This window comes from Oenanthe melanoleuca, chromosome 14, assembly GCF_029582105.1.
Source record: "Oenanthe melanoleuca isolate GR-GAL-2019-014 chromosome 14, OMel1.0, whole genome shotgun sequence".
In the NCBI taxonomy this organism is placed as follows: Eukaryota; Metazoa; Chordata; class Aves; order Passeriformes; family Muscicapidae; genus Oenanthe; species Oenanthe melanoleuca.
Window position 1 is genome coordinate 11,811,939 of NC_079348.1, and position 24,165 is coordinate 11,836,103.

The window sequence follows — 24,165 nt, forward strand, 5'->3', positions numbered from 1 at the left end:
CACTTACCACGGCACCAACGCCGTAGGTGGCTGCTGGAGCAAGTGTGTGGTGGTAGGGGTCTGCAGCATAAACTCGTCCGTAACTGAAAAGAAAAGAAATTTAAGATTAATGGAAAACAACCCCCAAAAAAACCTTAAAACCAGTCATTGTTGATATTAACAAAATGGTTGCAATGAAATTTTCCATTCTAGCCAAACTCCTTGCAAATGAACTCACAGCTTGAAAAGCAACGTCCTTTGGGAAATGTTCAGGTTACAAATGACAGTAAATGTATAATTAGCTTTATGAGACTATTAGGAATCAGCATCAGGCTGAGGAGCCACGGCAGGCACAGGGTGTCAGGAACGTGCACACTCCTGCTCCTCCTGCCTCCCTAAAACACTGCACAGCTGAACCCTCACCTTGCCCAGGACCCTGCTGCAACCAGGCAAAGACAGGGCTGTGAAAATCAGATTTTGGTCATTTCTCCCCACACAATATCCTTATAGCTACTTCCCTGTGTCCCTGGTCCATTTGCTGGCCCCATCCTCTGCCTCACCTTGACACACAAAGCTCTGCTGCCCAGTCTGGGGAAATACAGGGAATACTTCAGTGAGATGGACATGCCAGCTAGGGACAGCTTCCACTGCAAGTGTCAAACATTTCTCCCATAATCAAACAATTTTCATTGGCTCTCAGGTGTCACATAGATCAACAAAAGCAATCTTGTAATTACAGTGCTGTCTTGAATATGAGGGCTAATGTAGCAAACAAGGTTTAAAAATGCCCTTGATATCTCTTAAAAAAAACCCAAAACATTATTTTTTTTTAGTTTTATGTGAACAGTAACCACAGACTGGTCTCATTCTGTGTAAATACCTTATTTTTCAGATACATGTATAAACTTACTTTTTTTGAAAAGAGAACAACTGCTTTATTTTATTATCATGTATTTGCCCCTCCACAAGCAGAATCTGATTAGTGGATTCCGAGCTAACCAGCTGAGGGAGAGCTGAGAAAGGAATGTTTTCATGGCATATGCAATCCTCCACCACCCACTACTGTGGGTCCTGGATGTGAGCTAGAGAAAGGGACCAAATTATCTAACTAGACATTCCCACCTACCCAGGGACATCTTCAAGGAGGGAGCAGAAATTACCATAGACAATAAATCCTTAATTCTCCATCTCACTGAGCCAACATTTGCCAGCTTATGAGGGATTCCTTTCATATGGAAATCCAGCAAATCACCCCCTGTGACAACTGTGCTCACTAAAGGGTTCAGCATGGAAAAGACAGACTGAACATCCCTGGCTCTGACTCTCTGCACAAACATAGGGCAGCACACTTGCAGAAGTCACATGCTTTCCCTTTTCCAAGAATATATAACCACACATCTTGATGGAAAAAAACAAAAAGTAGAAAAAAGTTCAGAAAGTACAAACTTCCAAGTGTACAGTGGTTCATATTCAGCATTGTGAATTAGACTTTTTTTTTTTCCCAGCAGGAGTGCAGCATTTTGAGCAAATCTAAGTGTATCTAAGTTCTTATAAAGCATTCAAAAGCCTGGAAGTTTCACTTCAAAGTGCAAGCATCATAGCTGAATGCCTCCAGTTGTACTGTCCTGTTTGCTTAGTAAATCCTAATTCCTATGAGGGGATAATGCATTAATTAATTTATTTAAGCACCCCAAGTTCATGGGCTCTGTCTGTCACCCCACAGCTGTGCTTCCTTTAGATTTGGGTAGAGAAGTCTTCATTGGTCTCACAGGGACACCTGAAATTCCAGGGGTAGCAGTGTGCTAGGCAATTGCTTTGCTTAAGACCTGGCCTGAAATTCAGGAAGGTATGTGCAAAAGGCTTGTACAAAACAGATTAGTTCCTCTTTTGCATCCAAAGCATTGAGGAGTAAGGGATTAAATTTATATAAATTCTACCTTAACACTTGGTATCCAAGAACACCTATCTTTAGAAATTACCCAACAAAGGAAATGAGCAATTTCCACTGGAAAAGCACGGGAAGGAGAGCAGATGACATCAGTCTATGCTGGGTAAAGGACTTGGTGATTCTCTGAGCTGGAAAGTGAATTTGAGACTCTCTGAGCAGGTCTGACACTGGTGCCACACTCTGGAGCCTCTCTGGTAGGAAGAACTTCCATAAACCTCAGCCTTGGCAGCCCTCCACATCAGGATTCAAACATGACTTGGGGATTTGAAATACTCAGCTTTGACAGAACCATGACAGAATCCCTTGTGTCTTGTTCACCTGCACTGAAGGGAAGAAGACATTACTGCTCTGTGCCAATTTTTAAAGTCTGATAATTTTGAATATCATTATAATTTTAATTCTTTCCAGCCAAATTTCATCCCAACAGTAAGAAAACATCTAGGAAGGGAAAACGAATTATTTAAAGGTAGACATGTTTCCCTCATATCCTTAGCAACATGCAAGAGGAATACTTTTAAAGCAAGGGGAACTGATAAATTCCCTTTGTTTTTCTTTTTTCCTGATTATCTGGTATCACTGCAATGCTGAGCAAGGGCTGTAATCTGTATCTGTAAAAAATACACTAATTTTTGTCCAGTGGCAGGGCTGCATTTTGCCTCCATTCTACATCCCATTCCTGCAGGATCCTTGGCTGTGTCCCACTGCCTCACAAAGCCAAATCCAACAGGTCACCCAGGATGGCATCAAGCGGCCCAAATGCAAGGGCCTCTTACAAGAAGGACCAAGCCTGGATACCCTGGGCTCAGGCTCTGTTAAATTATTATTCTGTTTAAGCCAACTACTGAAGTTACTGGCAAGTTTACAACACCAGTGTAATATACCATGTTGCTAATAATATAATAATATCAATATTCAACAGAAATCTTGACAACTGAGGGGGAAATATGGATAAACACACACATTAAGCAGTTTTAAAGGATTAAAATATGACTGTTTCAACCCTGTATTGACTTCTGAGTACATTTTTATTACCCTTTTTCCAAAGCAGTAATCACTTATTGTCAGTATTTTACATTGCTTTTTTTCATCCTTCTATGTAATTCATGTCTTTTTCATAAAACAAGAGTTGTGAAGAAATCCTAATGTGAGAACTGTGACCAAAGTTAATCCTTGCTCCTTAAAAAGAATGGTTTATATTTATATTATTATAATGTTAAAGCTTTTACTGTGATGTTAACATAGAAATGTTATTGCAGAATTAGTGATGCTTATACTCATGTTAAAATAACAAACACGTGTTTTTCTTTTACAGGATATTGAAATTTCACTTAAGCAAATGCGTGCAATGTAAACAAAATATAAAATGTAAAAGGAATTCTTCCAAATATCCTGTAAAAAAAATATATAAAATTTAACTGCACAATTTTCATTTTTGCACACTCCTGAATACACTTGACATATGTAAGCACAAACATGGATGAAAATATTTCCAAAGGGGAAAGAACACATGCTCAGATATTATCTGGGAAAAAAATGCATTGAAATTCCTCTGTGATGAATAGACTTTTTTTTTTTTCCTCTCCTCAGGGTGACCTCTACCTTCAGAATATGATGGTTTTATTATGATTAATAAATTTCATTTCCACAGAGGAAAGGAACAGTGTCAGCTTAAACTTAAAGCAAGTGGGTTTCTTTTTAAATGCTAATTTTTAAACACGCCCTTGCATGACACCAAATTTAGAAGCTCAGAAGGTTAGCAGAATAGATTCTGATTTCCAGCTGAAAATAGGAAGAAGGATTTAAACTATATTGTCACACTGCAAATCAGTAAGCTGCTTCAGTGCCACACACACTGCTTCATTTACTCACTGTTCTGCCAGCGTGCTTACTCCTCATTGCAATTAGTGGCATTTAAACACTTTGTGATAATTTACACTGCAAATTGTCATTCTAGGTAAACAACTTACAAAGATTTAGGACATGCCAATGGTAAGGCAGTGAATAAATTAACAGTCGGTGCAATTCTCTGTGTATTTTACTGGATGATAAAACAATGTATCCAAAGCAATACACACAAATCCTTGTCTCAGAACACAGCTGATGAACAATTTTAATGCATCACTAACTGGAACAAGGTATGCTCCTCTGTTTTCCACTATATCTGGGGCAAGCATTCAGGACATCATGGGAAAAAATGTGTTTGCCAGCATTTTGTTATCATACTGACACTGGTTCTTAAATAGCTGGACTAAGAACTTCCTGGGAAATAACTGAGAAAAACCCCCAGTGTAGCTGTGCTAACTTCTGTAAACACAGCCGTAAACTATCCACCAAGGCATGGCATGTTCTTTACTTCTGCTGTGCCTCAACCTCTTCAGTCATTTTCAGCAGAGAGTTTAAAAATGCTAAAATAGTACATAAAAGGACAATTTGTTGCTCGGCGATCAAATATTTTTTATAAAGTAATTTCAAAAAGGAAATTATGAGATTTATTTTATCAGGGCTTTTGAAAGGGAGTATCTCTCTAAGTTATCTGTAGTAGGTGTTGATGTCTCTAAAAACTGGGGAATTCTGTGCCTCTCTAATTGTAATTGCCATTTCAGGATTTTAAATTCTTTAGTAGTATGGCTGTATTTCCATACACATCTGTGACAGACAGTGGAGCTCCAATACTGGAGACATTTAGAATCTCCTAACTAACACATACACTATAGGGCTTAATAACACAATTAATAAGGAAAAATTCACCACATAAAAAAATCAGCCAAATTAACACATTTTCCTCAAGTGATTGGAGAAGTACAGAAGGAGAGTTTTAAAGAATTTGATACACATATTTTACTTATCATTATCAACTGCCCCCCATTTTTTCAAGTCTACATATTGCTGGAGGGAGTACAGAAAATTATGAACCTGCTTAAGAAATACAAAAAGCAAAGTTAAGAATCTGTCACTACTTTAGATCAATCTAACTCTGACCTCAGTCATGAAACAAGCAAAGCCTACTGGAAAGCTCATCCTTCTAACTTCTCCCAAACTTTATCCACTCATTACCTGCTTTGTTTGCAATTGAAAAACCAAGTAATAAATTTTATATATATATATATATATACACATACATACATACATATATATATATATATATATATATATATAACAGAAATACATAAATTATTCCAATAACCAACTTGGTGCTCTTCCTCTTGGTCACAGAACTATGATGATCCCAAGAGGAGCAGCACAGCTCCTCCCTAAGCACACCAGTCACACACCACACTGCTGAGCAATATTTTAGGCTCAGTGGGTCAAACCTGTGCAGCAGGGGTTGCCCTTTAACCTAAAATTCACCCCACTGCAGTAGGATGGTGTCTGCTTGTGGTGTTCAAAGGACGTGCAAACAACTAATTAACTTCATTTTAAATATTAGCACAAGTGACTTTGGGCATTTCAGTCACCTGGATCACCAACAGGTCTCTCTCTATCTCAAAAGGCAATGGACAAAAATGTCTCTGAAGTTTTTACTTAAGATCAAGGGAATTGAAATCTGCTGATAAAAACAGTTTCCAGGCATTTTCCTTGATTGGAAAGGTTAAGAATGCTAAATTCTCCTTGCCAAGTTTTGAATGCACGCTATCAAACACAGGTCACTGTACAAGGGAGGACCATCACATACTTTATTCATAGCATCTTCCTCTTCCATGACCTATGATGTGCTGCACATTTGTGATGTGGAGCAGAGAAAGAGTTGGGAAGTGACAGGCAGCACAATAAAGAGTGAAACTTCAAGGTGGACTGCAGGGCTGAACTGTCAGAGCCATAAGGGATTTCCTATCACTACAGTACTAACACATCCCTAGGTTTTGTCAGAGATAAGAAAGTTGACCAGGGTCTACCATGGGTAGAGGACTATAGTGAAAAGTTGCCATGAAAGGACCTTCATAAATATGTCATTGATGAAATATTAAAAGCACTGTTTACTTTTTCCTTCAGGTTGGAGAAAGGAGAAAGTAGAAAAGCTTATGCAGACTTTTCTGTAGAGATGAATTTCCAATTCTTGGCTGTTTACTTATGTATGTCACATCTCAGTTTGGCCAATTAATTTCCTTGCTAATTGACAGGCATGCTTTGCAGAAGTTTCCCTGATGCTCAGATGTGGTTTTAATTTTGCTTCTGTTTGCTAGCCTGTATCTTCTTCTAAAATTTCTTTGCAGCCAGTCAAAGCTGAGCTGCCATCTTCTGAAACATTTAAATAAAAATGATTGATACTGTTTAATTTGCAGAAACATAGAAGGGTAACAAACAGCAACACAAGTGACTTTCCCCTGAGCTGATGCTGGGTAACTGCAAACTGGAACAATCCTAGGCACAGATCTCAGCTTAGAAGCTCTCATTCAGTTTCAGTCTTGCTGTCTGGATTCACACCAGGGTGGGAACTGAAGCTGATGCCTAGTCAAAAGTCTAACAGAATTCTATGCATCACCACCTTTCTGCATACGAACTTAGATTTTTTATAAACTTCCTTAAAAAAAAGCCACTGGGGAATCTGAGGCTTGCCATCAGGTGACACCTAAACCCAGCTCTATTCCAATGAGCAGAAAGCATTTCTTAGGTCTGTAAAGCATTTTCTTATTACTAGTGCTGTTATATTTAGGGACAATAAAGCTTGAAGAAATTCTTACCTAGTTTAATAATAAATATACTGGGTACATTATTTATTAAATTTTAAAGCACTCTTTTATGATCATGTATAAAGCTGTGCAACCATAGCGTTGTTTTATGTTTATTTGCAATATGATAATCCCAAGATATTAAAACTGAACCCTTGCTCATTTAATGGACTTGTATATAGGCATCCATACATGCACACACACAAACCATCTTTCACGTGCTCTGTTTTTAGCCTACCAGAGAAAAACCAATATAATTGCCTCATTAAAAAAAAAAAAAAAAAATAGCACAGGAGATGCACACGTGCCTACAGGCACTTGTTGAGGACAAACACAGGTTATTCACTGTTATCAAAGGAGCTTCACGTTGCAAATCCTCCATTTACAAATCACAGGACCTCAGCCCTCCTTAATCTTGTCCTGCTGTCACATTTGAGCAGCCATGCGAACTGACCTGGAACGGCGAGCGCGGGGCAGGCAAGCTGTCACCCAGCCAGTGACACCACGCCAGCAGGGCTGCACTGCCTCCTCTGCCTCCTCAAAGCAATTAATCCAACCTCACCAAAGCACAACAGGCCATAATCAAAGTGTTTTCTGATTTTTATCAACTGGTCCAATAGCTGAACATCCCCAGAGCAGTAACAGCTACAACAAATGGAATTCCATACAAGCAGCTAGTTATAGCAGCAGTAAATGCAGGTTTAAACTGCCAACATAAAGGACACTTGAATTTATGGAAGAAGTTTAATTTTGTGCATTAGTGCAACATTTCCTAGCCTTTCCAGAGCAAAAATTTCAGTGTCTGCTATTTTTCACAGGGAACAGCAGTACAGCCTTAAATAAATACCAGCACAAAGACCATACAGATGCTCCTTCATCTTCATTTTTTATTTGATTAGAGAAGAGCATAGCATAATAATAAAAGCATCTCATAGGAAATGGTTATTTTCCCAAACTGCTTCATGAAATGAACCTCTCTCAACTGAGCATATGTCTTCACACAGTAATTCTAATGCTGAAGGAAACACCTCTGAAGCTGCATTCTTCCAAGGAGTTTGGATGGAACTCTTTAAAATTCCTTTGTAAGAGTAAGATCCGATCAATATCTCCTACCAGACACATGAACAGGTCAATGAGATGAATGCAAGCTCATATGGCAAAATTCTGACCAGCTGCAACTATTTATGCACCTACCCTGGCAGAGGTAGGTTTGCCACAACAGGCACTGCAGCCATTCTAAGCTCTTCATCAAATATTAATTTATTTTAAATGAATATCTCCATATTTGCTGTTATTCAGTGAATTAAATTTGTGGCAGTGTTAGTGCTGACAGGTTAATGACAGTACACAGGAAAATTGCAATGACTGGAGCAATTGCATTTGTTAGAAATGGCCAATATTCTCTTCAAATATTTCAATAGCACAAACCCCACGGTTTGCTTATTGAAGCTGCTTGCTTTTATTCAACATCTTTCCTGGAGTTATGAAGTTAAACCTTTCAAAATGTTTAATCTATTTTGGAGACTGTATCTTTCTCCAAATGGAGGTCAATAACTTAATTTAAGACTGTCAACTTCTAAAGCTTTATAAAGCATTTCTTTTCCTTGCATGCAGACACACAGGCACACACACACACACAGAATCCTTCCTCCTGAGACTGATTCTGCTCAAAAATGTAAATAAATACAGTCACAATTGGACAGATGTTATATCTACTTCCACCATACTTCATTCCAAATTCAGCTTTATATATATACCCTTGCCTTTCTCTCTGTTATTTGAAAATCATAAACTGCAAATACACTTGGGAGAAAAATAATACCAAGCATGCATCAGCATTGGATTTTTTTATCTTCTACATGAAGGCTGAATAACAGTTAAAAACTGGAAGAAGAGAGATAATATAAATATAAAATAATAACCCTGTCCCATTTTTACATAAAAAATATAAAATGTCATTTGCAGGTACATCTGAGAATGCACTTGCAAAAGGCACTGAAAATGCTTTTTCTTTACAAACTATGAATTTTGATGTTACAAAACCTAAAAGAGAAAAAAATAGATTGAGCACTGATTTGAAAAATACACTAAGAATGCTAAAGCTGAAAAATGAACAATGTTCTGCAAGCAACACGTAAATAAACCATAGGTTTATTCTGGGTCTCATTCTGATTTATCCAGAGACTGACAGGACAGATGCCCTTGACCCCATCAACAAGAACCTCAGGATTAATTCTCCCCTCATGCAACCACAGCAGGAATTTTCTAGAGGAAGGTCCCCAGAGATCCTTGTTAAAATTCCATCATCAAACCTACAGGAGATTTCTGATAGTTTCCCTGGCTCTGTTCTAGTTCAGATCTGTTTGCAAACCCTTTAATCATGCCTGCCAGAGAAGATCTATCCCAGAAGTGCAGAACTTCTCTTCTGAACTGTAATTATTTTTAGCCTCAGAATGCACTGGATGCAATCAAGAATGAAATGCTTTTAAATTTCCCATGGAAGGATCCCTCTGTCAGATGTCTGAGGAGGTTTCCCTTCTGAAATGTGCCTTCAAGGACAGACAGAGATACACAAATAGAAATGTGTTTATGGACACAACTTGCTAATTTAACACATTTATCTTCTCAAGACTACTTTATTCCCAAATAAGAAAAGATACCATGTGGCTGAGGGTTAAGTATTCTCTGGCAGGAATGATAAAGGATTGAGAAGAAAAGAGTGAATATTACCAGTAGAACCACCCAAGACCTCCCATTTCCAATTGATGATCAAGTTCCAACCAAAGCTTTACTTGTTATATATTACTATTTGTAACCCACAAATGCACACATCCTTTACAGGGAGGCAATACAAGCATACATATACTCACATTTCAAACATTGAGCATGTTTATAAGAATCTTCACTTGATATCAACTTTACAAACACAATTACTGTCATTGAGTTTAGGAGCACTAAAAAAGCACTATAAAATCATACTGCAGGTGTTTTGCATGCATCTGAAAAACCACAGGAAGGTTAGTTTTGGTTCTCAAAGTATCTCTATGTTTGCTCCATGTATTAAAACATAAAATATCAGATAATGAAATAATTGGAAGTCAACTTACAAATCCAAAAGACCAAATTCAACTTTAGCAATTTGACTCACAGGAATACAGGCTGGAGAATTACTTTTTTATGAAGCCAAAAGTCATTTAAATTCTATTACTGAAACCTAGGTGTGTAAGAAACAGCAGGTACAGGTTTTCATCAGCTTTCTCCTTCATATTTAGTTACAAAAAAAGGAACCTACAGTCACCTGTGATGGATGTGTTTATCATATGCTCAAAACCATACCTAGCAAAAATACCTTATTGTTGAATCAATTCAACATAGGTAATCAACTGGTAAACTGAAAAGTTTTAATAAATACACAGAGATCAATTTCCTTTTGTGTAAAGTTCACTGAATGCACTAATAAATAAAATTTATATTTCATAAAAATAATATTTTTTTGATTGGAATTCTAAAGAAGTGATATATGAAATATCTTTAAAAAGGTCTTGGGCACTTAAATTGTGCCTGAATTGAGAGAGAAAAATTTCTTTACTAGAACAAGAATTATTGCTTAGAAGGGTTCACTTTGCAAAACTGGACCCACAGAACCCACATCTAACTCAAGAATTCAGTTTAACAATTATTAAAATAAATATATTTATTCTTACTTATCAAAGCTTAGATTGACAAATGAGCAACCCCCCTACTACAGCTCACTTCAATGAAGAGCTGAGCAGGAAGCTCAAATGGAATACCAAAGCCAAAATCCAAGTAGAGTGATATGAAGAATGTGGAAATGTTTGCTTCTCAAAATGTATTTACTTCATGATTTACAGGACTTGGAAACATCTATGTTAAACCAGGTTTTACTACAGAGGAACTTTTCAGATTACCACCAAAAATGCTACAACTAGTATAGAGATTATGACAATTTTAGCATATTTTGGGTTTAGCTATGATCACCTTTTCCATAAATAAATGTTCTCTATCTGTTTCTATGTAGATCATCACAGCATAAACAAATCTCGTCAGCTTTCATTTATTTCTGCTAATATAAAACTCTATCAGCAAACACTTCTTAATACCAACATTTGATTTCACACTCTATCCCCTTTTATCCTTCAATATGAGAAGTTTCTATGAACTTGATTTTTTCCACAACATTATTGGCAGAATAAGTCCCAGCACCGTTACTATTTATTTTTGCCTTTTGATTTCTTATGTAGTAACATAACACCATCCTTACCTGAATTAAGACTAAGCTTGTTCAAGCTCTATTGCTTAAAAGAGAGAAAACCTCTTATCATATTCAATATATTTATAAAATATTAATAAACCTTTAAAACACATTGTTCATTCTTCTGTAGCCATGATTTACAACATGATATATATGGAGACTTTTTACTTACTAGAGAGCGATCCTCTGAAGGCACAGACCCTCTCTCCCACTATCTCATCCATAGGATAGACTTTGTGAGTGCTTTAGGGTCTGCAAAACCCTCGTGGGCATCATTTGCCCCCAACGAGTTGAAAAGAAAATTGTTACATCTAGAGCACTTACAATGTCCTGCTCACATCTAAGCCTTGGCTCTTCTCATCAGTTCTGCTTGCTTTGACTTTGGAAAGTCACAGTCCTGTAGCTTGCATCAGAAGGTTTAACATATCCTTACACACTAGGCCATACCACACTTAAACTGGAAACAAAACACCAAGGTCAGCAAAATAACCTGATGGCTTTTATATGGCAGAACCTAGAGCTGAAGCTGTAAATTCATTAAACTATCCCAAAGATTTACACTACGGACTTTCCTAAGCCTTGTCTTACGATTCAATGCAGCATGTGAAAAAGGATATTGAGACCTGGATGGATGCATCAAGAAGTATCAATGATTGTTACCTGCAGAGGTGTTACAAGAAATTTCATCTGCTGCAACGAAGACGAATTGATTTCTGCAAGAGAAGATAAAATTCACAATACTGCTTGCTGACTGGGAAATGTGCTAGCTGCCAATTGACTTGATGTTTACAGATGGGGTAGGGGAAGGGTGCTTAATTTTAATGAATGTAGCAAGAAAAAGTGTTGAGTACTATAGAGTTTATAAGGATCATGAGGTAGACATGCTGGGATCTTTTAAATGAAATAATGGTGACATTTGGATATGGACTATGTACAAACTCTTGCATTGGAAGCTTCATGTTTAGTGTTACAGATATGTCAATATATTTATGAAGTCTAATAAAAATAAAACAATATATTGATATAGCTATTAAAGGGCACTACTGCAAAATATGTAAAAAGCGCTTTTGAAAAAAAATTAAATTGCAATTTACTTTGTGCATCTGAAAGGAGGATATTGAAATTAAAATATTTTGCTTTTACTATGTCTAATATGACTGCAATCAGAAAATTAATTTTCTGCTATTTATTAAAAAAAATGACATAGTATATTCTCATATACTGTCATCCAAATACATAGAAAAGTCTTTTGCAGAATCTTAGGAGAATAAGCTATAAATATGAGTAATTTAATATAAACCTTCTCTTGCAAAATTCTTTTTTAAACCAGGTAACATAAAAAGAGAAACGCTAAATGCACTAAATGTATTTCAAAATGCAGAAAACTTCATTATGGCACAAATCCTGATTTGTCCTTCCTGAAATCTAGGCAACCAGGATTTGTTAGTGGAAACCATGTTTAAGGATTAACATCCAATGATTCCTTTCTACAGCTTCCTGGGGGTATTTCCGTGTAGGGCAGGGTTAATGAACAGGGTGCAGATTTAACACTTGGGTGTGGTTTCCTCCCAGCTGCACACAGCCCCTGCACTGCCAGGCACAGCAAAAACCGACACTGAGCTTTGCACAGCCTTAATGCAAGTCTAACAACCAGGAGCCAAAGGATGCAGGCTAAGGACTGCCTGGAAAAACAGCTCTGCAAGCATTAAACACTGAGCATCCTACTGAAAACCATGCAGGAGCAAACGTCCCTCAGGGGCAACAAAACCTCCACGAGTTAAGCCCTAAGGGAACAAAATCTATTTCTATTACTTCACCTCCTATGTATCAAGGGATTTGAAATTCTCATTTAGAAATCTGTGAACCTTGTTACTTAGAGGATCACATTCTAGGGGGAAAAATAAAATAAATCCAAAGCAAAACAAGGAGCCTGCAGTCTGTACTGTAGGGACAGGATTGCATAAATCCAAAAGCAGATCGTTGCCCCTGCCCTAGCAGAAATACTGACACTGTCTGTTAGTGTGAACTTAGCCATCAAATTGTACATTCCTGCATTTTCAACTGCTCATTAAGTTCAATTGGTAGCTTTGCTCTTTATTTTGTCATCTAGTTTCAGGAGCTAATGAGATTTACCTAAGAAGTAATGCTAAACATATGAATTTAAAAAACCAAAGGGGGATAAATTTTACATTATAAATAAAGAGCTACTCTCTATTTCATAGGTAGCATAATTTTTCATTGTATTTACTGCTACCACCTCTGAGATAATTTTAGATGTTTGCCTAGAAGTGACTGAGCCAGCAGCAATGCAGACTTATCATCTACTGTTTTACAGAAAATCCTTCTGACTCATTTCTATGAAGTCGTTAAACTGCCCTCTCATCTAAAAGAAAATATCACTTTTTCTTAAAAACTGCCTCCAAAGAGGTTACTGAGAACATTCTCTTGTTATTTTCTGCTCAGAACAGTGGAGCATTTACCCAGAGATTCTCTATCTTCAGATGTTAAAATACAGAATTATTTGCAAGGGCAATATGCTGGATTAGTACCTCCAGAAAGACCCCACAACACTAACTGCAATTTGTCCTTTGGAATGACAAATATTACTGAAACTGTTCTGAAATCTTACTCTTTTTTTAACCAAGTCTTAACTAATTACTGGGGAAAAAATAATTTAAAAAACGCCAAAACCTCATATATCTATTTTAAAAAAAATGCAGCTACTGTGAACATCTCTTGTTATACTGCTTTATAGGAAAAGACTATTTTGTTTTTGTAAAATTAATTTCACAACTCCATACATAACTTTTAAAAGTAGCAATTTGCATATTGGTCAGCATAGCAACTGTGAGAATAAAAAGACTAGAGGCTGGCATCCAATAAGCCAGTTTAAGTATTTTATAACTAATTACGTGTTCTTTGTAGCAATTACTAGAAATTCTTAAGCAGTTTGATAGCTTTAATATTCTTATAATGGCAGGATTTGTTTGCTGAATTCCATACTGTTGTTCACATAGATGTAGAGGGGAAACTGCTCATCAGAAGCATCACAGATATCAGTGATGGCTAAAGAAAGGGTTAATCCTTTGTGTGTGTCTTGGGCTGCAGTACAGGATGTGTCAGAAATGTGAATTTTGTCCCCATCTGCTGCAGCCGGGTGGGGCAGTGACCCTGATCTCCTGGCACACATTATCTGCTCATGGGCCAGCTTTAAACCAGCTGGGCAATCATCTTTATCTTCCCACAGCCCATCCTCCCTCCAGGAGATATCTCCTGTTAATGGCCAGTGAGTCCCAGGGCATGACTGATAAAATTCCATCATCCCACTGGGAGATGCTCCAGCCAGGGGAGCAGCCAAGCCTTTCCTACCCAGATAAAAACTGACATTTTGGACACCAAGGCACCTTCTTTCCACTGGATTCCAGAGGAAAGCCAGACCTTTCCACATCATCCCTGCACCTTCAGAGGAAACTGCACCTTCTCCAGGAGCACTGCTCCAGCTGAACCACATCTGCCCCTGCAGGAGGATGCAGCCACCATTGAATGGGACTGTGCCAACACCCTGACTGACTGACTGTGTCAGCTTGGATTCTGACTCTGGCAGGGTTTGGGATTGTTCTTTGTAATACTGCATTTCTATTTTAATTTTCCTAGTAAAGAACTGTTATTCCTAATTCCCATATCTTTGCCTGAGAGCCCCTTAATTTCAAAATTATGATAATAATTTGGAGGGAGGGGGTTTACATTCTCCATTTCAAAGAGAAGCTGCTGCCTTTATTGGCAGACACCTGTCCTCCAAACCAGGACAGTGTGGACAACCCCAGAGCAGCAGAAGGAGTCCTTTGGGGTGAAGCTGGCTCTGTGGTGCCCCAGATCCCTTCTGTCCTAAAGCAGGTGAGAGCAGAGGTGGCAAAGGACACCTTGCCCAGTCCTCTGCAAATGTGGAGTGTCTTCTTTAAAGACCAATTCCCTGCACTAACTCTATCGAGCATAACAAGGCTTGAAAATCTCACAAGGAAGGTGTGATGAAAATTCATGACACGTTTTAAGTTGGTTTGGTGTTCCTCATCACTGCTGCACTTTGAAAGATTCAAAAAGGTGCAGGAATTGTAAGCATACCCAACTTTATTATACAATAAGCCCTGCTCAATTAAGATGCAGAATCACCTCCATAATTTAATTTGTGTATTAACAGTGAAAATATAGAATCAAATTTTTACTGTTCACTGGTTAATACTTCAGATGTAAAAGAACACAGATTTAAACAAAAGAAACTTTTTTTTTTTTTTTTTTTTTAAATAGAATTTTAAAAGTTGTTACTGGCTGTGAGATAGGGGGGAAAAAAACAACAAACCAAAACCCTGAAAGGATAACATGACAAATACATTGATCTGACTGTACAGTTGGATATATTCAACCTGCCAGACCCTCACACCCTGGGCTAAGTGCAATCCTTTTAAGTGCAGGAGTGGCACCCCTTGGCAGTCTGAGCTCTCTGATGTCTCCCAGACAGTGTGGGTCAGGAAAATGTGCTGCAGGGCCTCCAAATGGCTGGGTTCCATCCCAGCAGCCACTTCCCAAGGGCAAACACTCTGCATAGTACTCCTTCTCTCAAGCCTACATATCAATTTTTATCTCTTCTAGCAAATTGAAAACTAACTCGTTTTTTACCAGTATGGTAATAAAGACTGTTTTAAATTTTGAAAAAAAAAAAAAAAGTTTAAACATTTGATATATATCCTGAATGCAAACAAGAGCAGAAGGGGAGGACAACAGAAGTACTATTAAGTGATTTAGAGGCGCTTTCTTCCTTTGGGGTAGTTATTGAACCTGCATCACACTATCTTCAAAGGGTTGAATATGTTGTAATTTCCTCCACTCCATTCCCTGTAGTCCCTGTGGCAGTAACAAATGTGTGCCTCTAAGGCTCCACATCTGACAGAAACCTCTCTCTTTTGGCACCTGCTCTTTCTCTCCAGCAAACTTTTTGCATATCCAATACATTTCATGCTTGCTTTCTTCTTGAAACTGTTTGGTGAAAACATGCCATACTATAGAATAGAGACTTAATATATATTGAGGGGTTTAAGTCCTTTAAGCACTGGAGCCTGAGCCTTGTCCTTGCTATGGATGTCTAATATACACAAGTACTTCTGGGAAGAAATATCTGACCCGTAAGTGATCTGCCCACTTTACTATTGGAAAATTCACAACCTGGAAGTGGAAGATAGGAAGAGATTCAGAGAATGGGTCTCAGACACTCTTTTTTTTATGACCTGGGGGATTGTAACTATTGTGAAACACAATTCCAGCCTAAGTTCAGAATAAACTGCTGCCCTGAGTGCTCCATCTAAAAGTTTCCATGGAGTTATCCCACCCTGGGAAAGGACAAGCTCCTCTGGGTCTGCACCAGTTCCCACTCCTTGAAAAGCACCAGTTCCCTCCACCTTCCTCTCCTGCAGTCACTGGCCCTGCTGCTCCTCAGGTGTACAGAGCTCCCAGGTGTTGGGAATTTACAAACTCAGGTCATTTGGGTGGAAAACCCATGCAGAGCACGTGGGACCAGTGAGTGTTCTGTGTGTCCTCTACTCTCCCTAAAATGCTGGGTGCCACTCAGACTTCTCACCACTGTTTAACCATGTATCTGAGAAGAAAATTTTGGCACACATCAAATTTCACCCATGACTCCTAGACGTTTCCAATACCTCCTCCTCAGCAGCACAGAGCCTCCTTAAAATGGAAGCCATACAGAGGTCAAAGGGGATTTTGGCTCTAGGAAATCTGAAATGTAAAAGAAATTATAATCCACTAACATCCAGTGATAATGCTTTGTAGGCCTGAATTCCTGGGCATTGCTGACAAACTTCACACAACTAGGCAGAAATAATTTTGCTTAACACAGAGGTTCAGACCCCCACCCAAAATTACATAACTGCTGAATACAGTAAACAGAATATTGAACTGAAGTCACAGTGGGAAGGCTGAAACTCTATTTAATCAGTTGACTTCTTCTGTTAGGACTGCCTTGGGATTGACAAACAAAGCCAGTATTTACAACTCAGGGCTCAGAATCTCAGCTGGTAAAATTGATGCAGCTTAACCAAAAGCACTGACTTCCCTTCCTGGAGCTGTTCCAGACTGGATTCCCCAAGGATCTGGTGCTAACTATGGCGTGCAGCAAGGATTTTTCCCAGCAGAGTTATATGTGGTGCATCTGTATATTTCTCCATTATATTATTAAAGCTGTTATACATTTCCTTCATGCTCTAGACATTAAGAGGACTCTGATGTTGAGGGCTTTTTCACAATGAATTTTAATATAGCTGACTGCTGGCTCCTTGAATGGTTTCTGCAATATTCAAGGATGGACAAAGTTTCCCTTTATAATCATTTTATTAAGTCCTTCCCAAGTCTCTCCTGCTGGTGTCCTAAATTTAAATATCAAGGCTATCAAAGAATTTAAACTTTTTTAATATTAGCATAATAACTATAATTAGAAGGTTGATTTTGCTATTATCATGCTTTATATTCCCATTACTGTAAGATCAAAGTACATTACCATATCCATAGCATTTGAATCACAACACAAAGAGAACTAAACTTCACAGCCATACCTATGTGATATATTAAATGAAATAAGAATAAAACTGTAAATAATTAATGCAGCATCAAGCTTAAACAACACTAACAGTATCTTGTTTGACCTGATCTACATTAGGAAGGTAATTAAACTAATTTCTTCAGTGTCAGGTTCTTTTTCTCTGCAAAATTTCTTGTTCAGCCTAACCAAGGATGATGCCAAGACAGAGAGGAAGATGTGGATATTTGGCTTTCACTGAGGTCCTCTGCTTTCCTCATCACAAGATAATGCTCTCCTACATCCATCATTCCTGACCATTTCTTTCCTGAAAAGAAAAGGAAAGAAAAAAACCAACCCCCAGCTCTTCTGGACACCAATGGAAATGTGCATCCCCAAGCCCAGTGATATGCCTGCATTATTTCATTTACTCAGAGAGGAAAAAAACAACCAACAATCAACCCAAAAACCTAAAGGGATGAAAAAAAAAACCTAAAGGGAAAAAATGTTCAACAGAAGGTGCTTTCTCATAATTTGTATTCTTATTTCAGGCTTTCCCCAGCAGATGGGCAGGAATTTTTTTTAGCCCTGATATTGAACTAGCTAAACAACCCACTCAAATTCTAGGAGAGAGAGACTCCTTTTAGCACAGTCCCATGTGCAAGGGTACTGTAAAGCAGATTGGAGGAATGTCCTCTGCATACAGGGTGGATACAATAATTCTTGGACACAAACTCTCCTCTCTCCTTCCTTTACCCCTCAAAGTCAGAATAAAGAAAGTTTCTAGCAAATATGTTCAAACTTCCAACTTACTACTGTTGTTTCATAAAAAAGAAAAAAAGCTTATTTTCAATATATTGCCAAAATGTGGACAGTATCTTACATCACAACCAGTGGGAAAATCTGCAGGTCTTTTACCTTTCATATTTTAAATCAACAAATTTTATTTCCTGATTTATTTATTTAATTTTAATCAGAGTTATACAAGTAGACTTGGGTCTAACTCATATTACCTGCTGCATCAGTGGAATTTTTTGATGTATCATTCAATATATTATACCTAGCATGAAATTATTTGTTATTAATAATGCAATATACAGAAACTAAAGATGAATATTTATCTGCAAGAGGAACATGTGATTTTTTAAGTAGATCTGGACATTTTCAAGTAAAACCTAAACCTAAAAGGTGAAATCCTGAATACCACACAAATCCACAGCAGAATTCATACTGATCTCAGCAGCAGAAGTGCTCTAAAATTATTGGCCTTTTAGTGTGATTAACAGTCTATACACTTAAATTAAATACTTGAGGAAGTAATGCAGTAATTTTATTTCAGAAGTGCTCCATGTCAGCAAAAAAAAAAAAAAAAAATCGATGTCATTATGATCCAGGACTACTAAATTAAGGCTATATTTGAAGCTTTAATATTTATATTTGAATTTTTTTTTATTTCTATATTTTGAACATATTGTTTATTCTCTTTAGGGCAAAGAGATTTTGAAGTCAGCCTTGTGTAAAGAATCAGTATTTTATTCACTAAAATACATTAAAAAATATCCATGTATTTAATTGGGGGATTTGTTCTTTATGTACATCATGGCATCCTTAAAATAATGCCTCAAAAACATAGTTTATATTTGTTACTGATTTCATAGCAATTATTATGGTTTACTAGTAACCATAGTAACCATTTTATCCACTATAAAGTTTCCTAACATACAGAAGTAACCATAAACTTCAACAATTATGAATAACAACAATTCTTTCCCTTTACCTTATATTAAGTTTGGAATGACTTTATAAATTAGTTGACAGCATATTTTTTCATATTTTAACTAAAATACCAAATACATTAAATCCTTGCCATTCTTATTTAAGAATTCATTCATTCAAGAAAAACAAACCTAACTTTAGAAGAACGTACACGTCTGGTTTAAACAAAGTCCTTTTTTTTTTTTCTAATACATGTTTATTAAACACCCTACAGCAATTTTCACAAAAAATGTTCTTTAGGATACATGGATAAATGTACTACTCTCACTCCTGCAGTATTCTGCAATCTGATGTTTGCCTCAGGTGGGTTCCTAGAGTATCAGAAGCTTGGCAAGCCCAAAGGAATATGAAAAAAAATCTATTTAAATACCTAATCAAATGCTTTAGACTCCTTGGAGGTGTGAAACGCTACAGTAAAAACATGCAAGAGTGTAAATTGCCTCTTTCTTGATTAATTCCATCAACTTTGTTATTTAAAGTTTGTTCTTCTAATACTTCGTCACCTTGCCAGAGCACACTGCAAATTACACAGCTAATCCATACAGACTAAATCCATGTCATGCCACTTTTATTAAAAACATTTCGTTCCTTTCTCTTCTGCCTGCCCCCTGCACAATGCTCTTAATTCCTCCTTGGTTTTAAGGCACTCAGGCTGGCAACACTTAGAGCACGTTCTAATCTCCTCTTTGTGGCCTCTCAAGCCAATGATCTGAGAACTGAGAAGTGTGTAATTAGCCACTGACATGTCCAAAGGAGCTGTTATGGTCTATCATGTCACAGAGTGACCCAATGGACTGTAACAGTTCTGGTCTGCTGGATCAGGAATCAATGTTTTAGTAACTCCCCAACTTCGTGTTTATCCAGTCTGCTGAATACAACACTGAAAAAAATCCAAAGTTGCACTTTCTTCCAATATCCTCTAAGAGCAAAGAAGTTTTTATGAGCTCATAATGAGATAATTCCTACCTTAAAAATGTTAACCACTCCTTTCCCCCCCTCCTTTTAGAGAAAAGGTATGAAAATTCATCAAATTAATATATTCATAACCACAGTTATTTACTATTTTGCATTAGAATAAGGAACTCCCAGGTTAAAAGTCATGCTACATAACCAGACATAGGTGGATGAACTAAAAAAAAAACAAGAGAGGATACTGAAGCTGAGATGTAAATGTCAAAATGGGTGCACTGATTTTTTTTTTTTTTTTTTTTTTTTTATTGTTTTTGGTTTTTTGTTGAGTTTTTTTGGAACATGATGAGCATTTAACAGCTCTCCCTACATTCAAGAAGAACCTGGCAGCAAAAGTACTGAGCACCTTAAACTTTTAGCACATCACAAAGCCAGGGATGGAAATCTGGGCTTCAGTTTGCCTCTACCTTTTCTCTCCATTTTTTCTTCATGATTTCCAGCATGGATGTCAAAACAGTAATAGCTAAGCCTTTCCTTGTCTATGGGGATTCCTAAAATAACCCTTGATACTGCAATGGATGAGAATGGGGATTAAAGGTAAGAGAAGCAGAAACACGGTATGAAAAAAAACAGCACTAATACAAAAAAAGTTTAATAATTGGTGTTTACCATAATTCTGGGCAGTAGCACTGAGCTTTTTCACTACAGTATCCCCTCAGTTTTGAACTGGTGGAGGAGTTTTAGCAGTTCCCTGGATTCTACATGAATAATCAAACTACACACACATGAATCAAGCCTTCAAAGTACCAGTAAACAGGTTAATTCCACCCAGTGGAGGAATGTATTAAAATACCAAAGCAGCTTCCTAGAACTGGAAGAAGATTATGGTTTTAGGAAATGCAATTGCTTGCAATGTTTTTCCTACATTGATGTGACTCACTGAGTCTCCCCCAAAAATGTCATATCTGCAATATTTTAGAATGAACAACGCTTCAATTATTGGAAAATACTCTATGCAGCATGGTTTCATTTCAGATTTGTGTCAAAATGTACTACATTAAAATCCCTGTTCATGGAATTTCAAACACTTTGATTTTTTTTTTCCCCTATAACATCTTCTTTCTTTATATTCACCCACTTTTACTTTCTAACTCTTCACTAGAAGGTACTGTTATGGTTATACTCTGAGTCATACTCCAGTCATCCCCGAAACTCTGAATGAACTGGGATGAAAATGGGTTATGAAATATTAACATGATGCCAGTGATCCTCTAGTTTGCCAGAGATCACACAGGCATAAAGTTCAAACGGGTAGATGGCAAAACCCACTACTACCTCTCTGTAACAGCCAAGCCAGTAATTTGATTTTTATTTGCAATAATAGGGAATAAAGAAGCTTTAGCTACCATACAGGATTGTCCAGGAAAAATACAAACCAAACTAAACCAATAAAGCAACACCACATCAAACCTAAGCATTTGCAGAAGTGTTAAATATATTCTGTTAGAAAGGCTAAACACAACCTCTGTACTTGGCCAAGGTGCTAACTGAACCTTTTCATTGTCAAAATTTGAGTAGCCTACAATATGGGCTGTAAAATTCCTCCTTATGGATCATTCCCCAGACACTTCCATTTAAGATTCCACTGGGATAGCAAAACACACAAAAGCTGGAAGTTGAAAGTTATCACTATATTCTAATTTTTCTTCTCTTCCAACCTGATCCCTTTAGAAACTAAAACTGCGTAGAAAAGCTCTTTCTTCTTAATCGAAGAAGGTACTAGAAATGAATGAGGTACTAGATTTTAAAATATTTATGCTTCTATAAAATTATTTAATGGAAAATTAAATTCTAGCTCAAGATTCTATTATATTTTATATGCAATCAAAAATCTTAGTTTTTAGTATCTATCTCTAGTAATCTTCAATAAGAGAAAATAACTTTAATAAAACTAAAGTGGTTTTCATTGTTTAATCATAAAGTAGAAGATTAGATATTCCACAATATAATAAACCCCCCCTCAGTTATAGAAGCTCATATTTTATATTTGCTGTTTTTTTACTCTTCATTCTAAATTTTTATTCTTTAATGAGCGTGTTAAATCTACTACTTTATCTATTAAATAAAATCAGGACTTATTCTATTTTAGGATAACCTGAGCACAAATATCAAGTATTACTCTCAACTACTTTTCCAAAGAGAACTGGAATTCTGTAGACACTACTTCTTTGAAAAAACTGAATGCTCCACATACACATGTTAAAAATGTAAACTATGAGAATATCAGGATTTTATCAGGATTAAGATTTCACATCTGGAAGATACATAATTTCCATATGACAAAACCTTCTCTCTCAAATTTCATAAAACACTAGGTATAACCACAGAACAATAACACAAATTGATAGTGGGAGGAAAAAAACAAAACATATTTTGTTACTACAAAGTGTTATGTGCAAAATAAAGATTTAAAAAATAAAAAAAGGTCAGCTTCCAGTGATGAGGGATTTAATCCAGACAAAGAGGTCAGTGGGAATGTCCCCAGAGTTTGGAGTGAGGTGTGAATTTGGCGCTGTGTCGGAGCCAGAGCAGCACCGTGTGTGTGATGGATGGATGTGTGTGTATATATGGATCCTGCACATCCATGTATAAACACACCTCAGCCCTGCACGGGGACAGCAGGCAGCACGGGGGTGGCTGTGCCTTGGGACAGGGCTGCCTTCCTCCTGCCAGGCTCTGCTCATGGCACTCCCAGACACACTTGTGCAAGTGCCGCCGGCAGCGTTAATGTGCGCGAAAGGAACGGTTTCCTTACTCCGATCGAAGATGCAATAATCAAATCATAGAACACAAAACCAGTAGCCAATCAATGGGAATAAGTCTGCCCATAGGCTTAATTCAAGCAAGCCATTCACTGAGCTGTGTGATGGATCTGTCAAACCCAGTACAGCATTACAGACATACCAGCAACACCAAGTGAACATGCAATGACAAAATGACAATACGCCCCACTGCCATGCTCCGACCCCCACCTCAGGAAAAACAAACTGCATGACCTTGCTCCTTGCTCCTACTTCAACTTGGACAGAAATCTAACAACTACTTTTTTTTTTTTTTTTTTGGTAAATAATGCATGAAAGAGGAATAAGAGCTGTACAAACATTTTATTGACATCTGTTTTAGTGTCTTTTGCACATCCTTACAATTATTTTTTTCCAAATATGCTCAGTTTAGAGAGTTTGTCAGGCAAGTTCCAGACTGATGAAGAATATATATAGACCAATAGGTCGCCTTTTAGGACTTACACTAATTGGAAAACATCAGAAATATTTTAACTCTTGGCAAGTTAAACATATATTTTTTTTGATCCACTTCTGCAAAGACCTTCAAATCTGCACATGCAATTTAATATATGATAGATCACACAATATAAAAAACTAATTTGGAATTTGTATCCAGTGATTATATTGCTTCATAAATAAAACAAAATGTACCTGTTTCTTTGTTATTTTTGTTTTATGATCCTAAGAAATGACTGGAGAGATCTACCAGGCCTAACCCTGTTGTGAAATTGGGTTTAGGAGTACATGATCTGTCTTGACAAATACTTCAGGGTTTGCATTGATTGGTTTAATGGTATTTCCTTGCCACCTGATTCTCCCCTGTATATCTCTTCCTTGCCTATTTCCAACAATATTTCCAACTGTGACAAACAAGGATACCATTGCATTTCTTCAAATAGAGCCCTCTCACAGTGATCATTATCAATCGACTTGCTCTATTGATTCTGGAGTCCCAAATCTTTCTGTTAACCTTTATTTTTCATTCACCAAAACACATCTCCAATCTAAAGATTTCCACTTTCCATCTCCTGACTTAAGAAGCCTTTCAAATATGGAACATTGCCATTTATAATGGATATGAGTGGTGACCAAAAAAATAAAGGTTTTCTTATTTTTTAAATTATTATAAAGCACTATTTCCGTGACATGCCACTGCCTCAGTGGTATTTAGTTTCTTTGGGCATAATTTTTTT

At 37.2% G+C, this 24,165-nt stretch overlaps 1 protein-coding gene across 28 annotated transcripts in view; it reads right to left on the minus strand.

The window, feature by feature from the left end:
- The window catches only part of RBFOX1 (RNA binding fox-1 homolog 1), a 1,071,989-nt gene that overhangs the window by 3,971 nt on the left and 1,043,853 nt on the right, over positions 1–24,165 (minus strand). For 18 of the 28 annotated variants that reach the window (XM_056503454.1, XM_056503455.1, XM_056503480.1 and 15 more), the window contains one exon: positions 8–83. In XM_056503454.1, coding sequence (XP_056359429.1) covers positions 8–83 — 76 coding nt within the window. Of the gene's footprint in view, positions 1–7; positions 84–11,527; positions 11,581–24,165 lie in introns of all 28 variants that reach the window. The other 10 variants (XM_056503462.1, XM_056503457.1, XM_056503464.1 and 7 more) reach the window with 1 other exon arrangement.